Source organism: Phalaenopsis equestris, unplaced genomic scaffold (assembly GCF_001263595.1).
Source record: "Phalaenopsis equestris unplaced genomic scaffold, ASM126359v1 Scaffold000468, whole genome shotgun sequence".
Classification (NCBI taxonomy): Eukaryota; Viridiplantae; Streptophyta; class Magnoliopsida; order Asparagales; family Orchidaceae; genus Phalaenopsis; species Phalaenopsis equestris.
This window is the reverse complement of record NW_018164909.1, coordinates 378908-384089: the sequence shown is the minus strand read 5'-3', so window position 1 is coordinate 384089 and position 5182 is coordinate 378908. Positions and strand designations below refer to the sequence as shown.

Here is a 5182-nt window from a genome sequence, read left to right as displayed (position 1 = left end):
AAAATATGACACTAAATAGGACGCAATTGAGAAAATGGATTCATGTAGCCCCACGTAGTAGGATTAAGGCTTTGTTGTTGTTGATAGCACTCAACAAATTAATTTATAAACTACTAAAACTTTTGCTTGCAAAGGGACGTATTTGATAGCACTCAAAACAAATATTTGCTGAAATTTTAGAGCCAAATGCATTAGTAATATATTTTTATTTAGTATATTTGCTAATAGTTGTGTTACTTTAGAATGATTTATGCTATTGCTCATTTGATTTTGTCAGCACTTCATCCCTACAGGTTTGGCAAGCCAACAAAAAATCTTCTCTTTGGTGTTTTATTTACTAACCGTGATTTATATACATACATTTAGTCTTTTTGAATCTTAGTCTCTGAACAACTTCGATGTAGAATGTTTTAGGGCCTAGTTTTTTCTTAATGTAGGCATTGGATGGAATACACAATGCACATAAACATATTAAAATTCATAGTCCACCAAGTCTTAGTAAATAAAAAAAATTTGTAAGAAAATTGAGAAGGAAATAAAACAAAACATTATTATGATTCACTCCGCAGAGAAGAAACTCATTGTGGCAAACTTCATCATATATGAATCATACATACAAACTCAATCACAAAATATTTTGATGAGGGCAAGGATGGATGCAGTTCACGAGATGATTTAGCCTGACATTGGAAAAACCTCAAAAATTTTATATATGACATGCGCTGCTGTTGGAAAACTCTATCCAAGCAGCACATGCTGGTTTGGGAGGAATCTTTTGTTTCTTTTTGCAATTTATTGATTTTTATGTCTTAGGGGTCCTATTTTTTGCCAGAAATTTCCACAAAGGTACTTTCCTTTAACATCCCCAAAATTAAGGTTAATAAAACAAGTATCAGTTTCAGCAATCTTACATTCCTTGTTACAGTTCTGAGCCGAATTAAGGAATTGCACAGTCAACTCTAGGAGGAAACAATATCTTGTCTGGTTATCGTGATCGGAGGGAACTGACTGCAGTAAATGAGGAGGAAGTCACATTAGGTAAGATACGGTGGGTTTAACATCAGATGAAGTATAAAAATACTCCCCAAAAGCTGCTTCAAATCAGCAATCTACAACACCAAATTTCGCTTTATTGTGGGCAAACTGAGGAAACCTAGGTATTAGGGATTAAAAATTAACTCCATATAGGGAATGTGATAACGTTAGTATTAAAGCAAACCTATTAAGATAATTTAAACATTAGAAAGGTCACCAATTTATAATCATAAACATCATAGGTGTGTTTTCTATGAAATGAAATGAAAAAATTAAATAAAACAACTAAAGCAGTCCCAAGACGGAGAATCACCACAAGCTTGCTTCAATTCTCACATCCCGTGTTTCCAACTAGCATAAAACTTCTACCCATCAACCACCTCCTGAAATGTGCAAAATTATGAATAAAAGGCTTGTTTCTATTTTTGGTTTGTCGATTAATTAAAATTTAATCCATCTTCTATCCTTCTTCATCCTCAATTTATGTGGATTAGATGAAGCATCCAAATTGTTCATGAACCCTAATATTTATTCTTCTTTTAAACGTTTCCTTTAGGACAATTAATATGAAAATATTTTCAGTTGAAGCTACAGGTTCATGATTCTTTTGGCAGGTTCATGAAGGCAGGAAACATGAAGTGCGTGAATTGATAAAAAATGCTGGACTTCAGGTTATGTTCGATGAACCTCTTTTCTTGTAGAAAATTAGAATGTGTTCTATTAGCTTCCATAACGCAATAATTGGAGTGCCTTGTCATTATATTGCATATTGAGCAAGTCATTTTTATAATAGACTTTTCGTTATTGGGAGATTTGAGTCATTGTTTAAAGTTTATTTGAGCCAGATCCTTTTTCTTTCTTACATGAGGTTGTAAGATCCTAGGCAAAAAATTATCACCTTAAAAATCTCAAAGTCGTTCTATGACACCACCAATTGAATTGGCTTCTCTTCTCAGTTTTCTGTTGGCAAACTTCAAACTTCGTCAATTTCCATTTAGACATCCACTTGCAACCAAAAATGTTGCTTGGCTGAGTTCAGGCTAGAGTATGCCTTCCTTAGGAGAGCAGTGAATCCAACCCTTTTATTCCTTTCAAGTTTGCAGTCATTGAAACTCATAGTATAACACTACCAGTCGAATTGGCTTCTCTTATCAGATTTCTGTTGGCAAACTTCAAACTTCGTCAATTTCCATTTATACGTCCACCTGCAACCAAAAATGCTGTTTGGCTTTGTTCAGGCTAAGAATATGCCTTCCTTAGGAGAGCAGTGAATCCAACCTTTTTTTTCCTTTCAATTTTGCAGTTATTGAACCTCAAAGGTTAAGCTGCTTTTATAGAAGGTTTCTCCTCTTTTAAATGTTACCTTTTGAAATTGCTTATTCATGCATGGAGACATTGATGGAGAGGCACACCATACAAAAGGATTCAATTACTTATTGGCTCAAGTAACTTGTTTATGCTAACTTTTTTGTCCTTATGTTTTGATAGATTCATTCATTAAAACGTGTGAGGATTGGTGGATTTCGGCTTCCTTCAGAACTTGGGTAATTTTGTTTGCTTTTTAAAAGAAACTTTTACAGTGATCTTGTCATTTGTTAATTTCTCTTCATTTCATCTTCAAGAATTTTCACACCACTATCATTATGATGAGGTTTACCATATGCTCTAATTTACCATGCCCGTTATTTGAAAATATCCACATTTATAGAAATATATTTTCTTGGTGCTAAGATTACCTGCGAATTGTTAGATTTTTATTGCACTTCAATGATTCATTTTGTGATGGTCGCAGCCCTTTGTAAAATTATAGAATTGTTGTGAACAATTAAGTTTTAGAAACATATTATGGGTATTATGTGATTTTCCCTTTTATTAAATTGTCTGATTTCCTTATGACTACCACGCTTGTTCAGGTTGACGAAAGTTCCCCAACAAAATTTTTTGAAAGCAATTAAAAATTTTAGCTAAATAGAAGTAAATCAACGGTCTGTAAAATAAAGCTTTGAAACAGCTAGCTTAAATGCACCATGAATGAAGAAATATTATATCATTCAATGTCATATATCAGAGGCCATCTTATGCTCTAGTATTAAATGCATTTGAATATTAATATTCATATGAAATTATCTTCTCTAAAAAGGACCATAACTGATCGAGTAGAAATCTTCAAGTTCCTGGTCCAGTTGACAATAAAATTTAATACGTATATATTGTATGTATGTGTTTGGTGGTGAAAAATTTATGTGTCATTTTGGTCATTAACCTTTTCAGAATAGGGAAGTACATGGAACTCAAGGAATCGGATCTTAAACTGTTGGATGGCCAGATTCAAAGCCCTTAAAGAATGGACTATTGTATTGTTCAATATTCACATTGAATCTTGTGAAGTTTAATTTTCAAATGAATGATACGTATGACAACCTGCTTAAATCATAGGATTTGTGGAGGGCATGAAGTTCTGATCAATTTAATGGTCTCACAATATAGCTCACATTCAGCAGCATTTGCAGAGAGAACATTTTAGTCACGGCGAAGTGCAAAACTGTTTTTCAACCTTATTTGACGTGTAGAGAATCCGTTTTGGTCGCCATGACAAATGCAATATTATTTTCGTATAGACTTTGTATTTAGAAAGATTTTTATGATAATATGAACATTGGGCATGATAGAATCTATAATCACTGGTTTAGTTTCTTTTATCTGTTGTGATGGGTATGTTTTGACGTAAGACTTGTTGAATGTTGCACAAATTTTAATTAAATTTTGTACTTTGTGCCTTTGTTTCTTATGTTTACTCCAGTCGAATTAAAAAAATGTAGTGACTTGTGTATGAATTTTATAATCGGCTAAGATGAGATCTATAAATATATTTATATCAAAATCTATTATCAATCCAAAATCTTGAATGGTTGATCTCCTTGCATGTGTCGCATCCCCAAAGACCAAGTAATCACACTGCACTATCTTTGCATTACACCTTACTCTGACCCGACCTGTTAATTCGGTCTAGATTATTTCATTCGTGATAAGTATCTTGTTTGAAATAAAATATGTTTGGAAGCTTATGTTGAACACAGAAGTCATAACAGATTCTCTAAATTGCATTGATTTACTTAAGACATTTATGTCAAATAATACCATTATCAATTTGAATCTCTTATAGCGTTTGCACTTTTTGCTTATAGTGTACCCTCCTTTTTATTGGAAAATTTACATATTTACCATACAATTCTTATGTATTTTCATATCCAACATCTAAAGTTTGATATTGACATTTATAACACTTTAGTGTTATAAACCCGTGCAGAAAAAAGGTTCTCACTTTTAGAAAGTAATGGTTGTGTTTTTGCTACAATTTTATAGATCTGAGTGTTATTCATGTACATATGAAAGTTTAGATGTTAGATATACATAAATATATAAGAAATTATGCGGAATGTATGTAAGTGCTCCATTTTTACTTAGCCCTCACAAAACTATTGGAGCTGAGCTTATGGATGATAATCTTTTCATGTATTTTTGGTACAAAACCTTAATTATTGGAACCATGATGAATGTTTTATTTGTAAGAATTTATATACGTTGATCTTTATTAGAAATAAAATTTCCAGCAGAGTTAATTTGCCCACTTTCCTCCTTTCCCCCACCCAAAAAAATAATTTGGGCTAATTTGGCATCCCATAAATTAAATTTGGATTGTAAAGTTGCCAATATTTTATTTTGTGCCTCGAATGAGCTAGTTCTTTTGTCTTGTATGATTTGTGCCTTATCAGTGTCATATAATGCAGTCACGCTTTCTTTAGCCTAAATCTTTTTAGGATGATTGTATTTGTTTGAGAAGCCTTGTTGTAGTCTCTCAGGTGGATCTCATTGTATACAACACAAGTTATTATATATTGGATATTTTTACTTTATACTTGCGGTGCATAGTCTCTTTATTGGCATCTTATCATATATTACAGAGTTATTTTGTTTTAACGGATTACCATTAACTTATGCTGTAATTCCTAATGGAATTTTGGATCTTTTCACCTTATACTTGCGGTGCATAGTCTCTTTATTGGGATCTTATCATATTTACAAATTATTTTGTTTTAAGGGCTTACCATTAACTTATGTTGTAATTCCTATTGGAGTTTTTCCCTAC

General features: G+C 32.4%; 2 protein-coding genes across 7 annotated transcripts in view; one reads left to right on the top strand and one right to left on the bottom strand.

Moving 5' to 3' along the window:
* Positions 1-5182, bottom strand: part of LOC110027923 — a 37958-nt gene that overhangs the window by 4693 nt on the left and 28083 nt on the right. The window lies entirely within an intron of this gene.
* LOC110027922 (ribosomal large subunit pseudouridine synthase B-like) lies at positions 1650-3796 on the top strand (the record flags this gene model as incomplete). 2 transcript variants are annotated; one of them, XM_020729571.1, is given in 4 exon segments in its annotated part: positions 1650-1706; positions 2524-2579; positions 3307-3389; positions 3472-3796. In XM_020729571.1, coding segments are annotated over 3 exon segments (183 nt in total), but the record flags the coding sequence as incomplete, so codon positions are not given.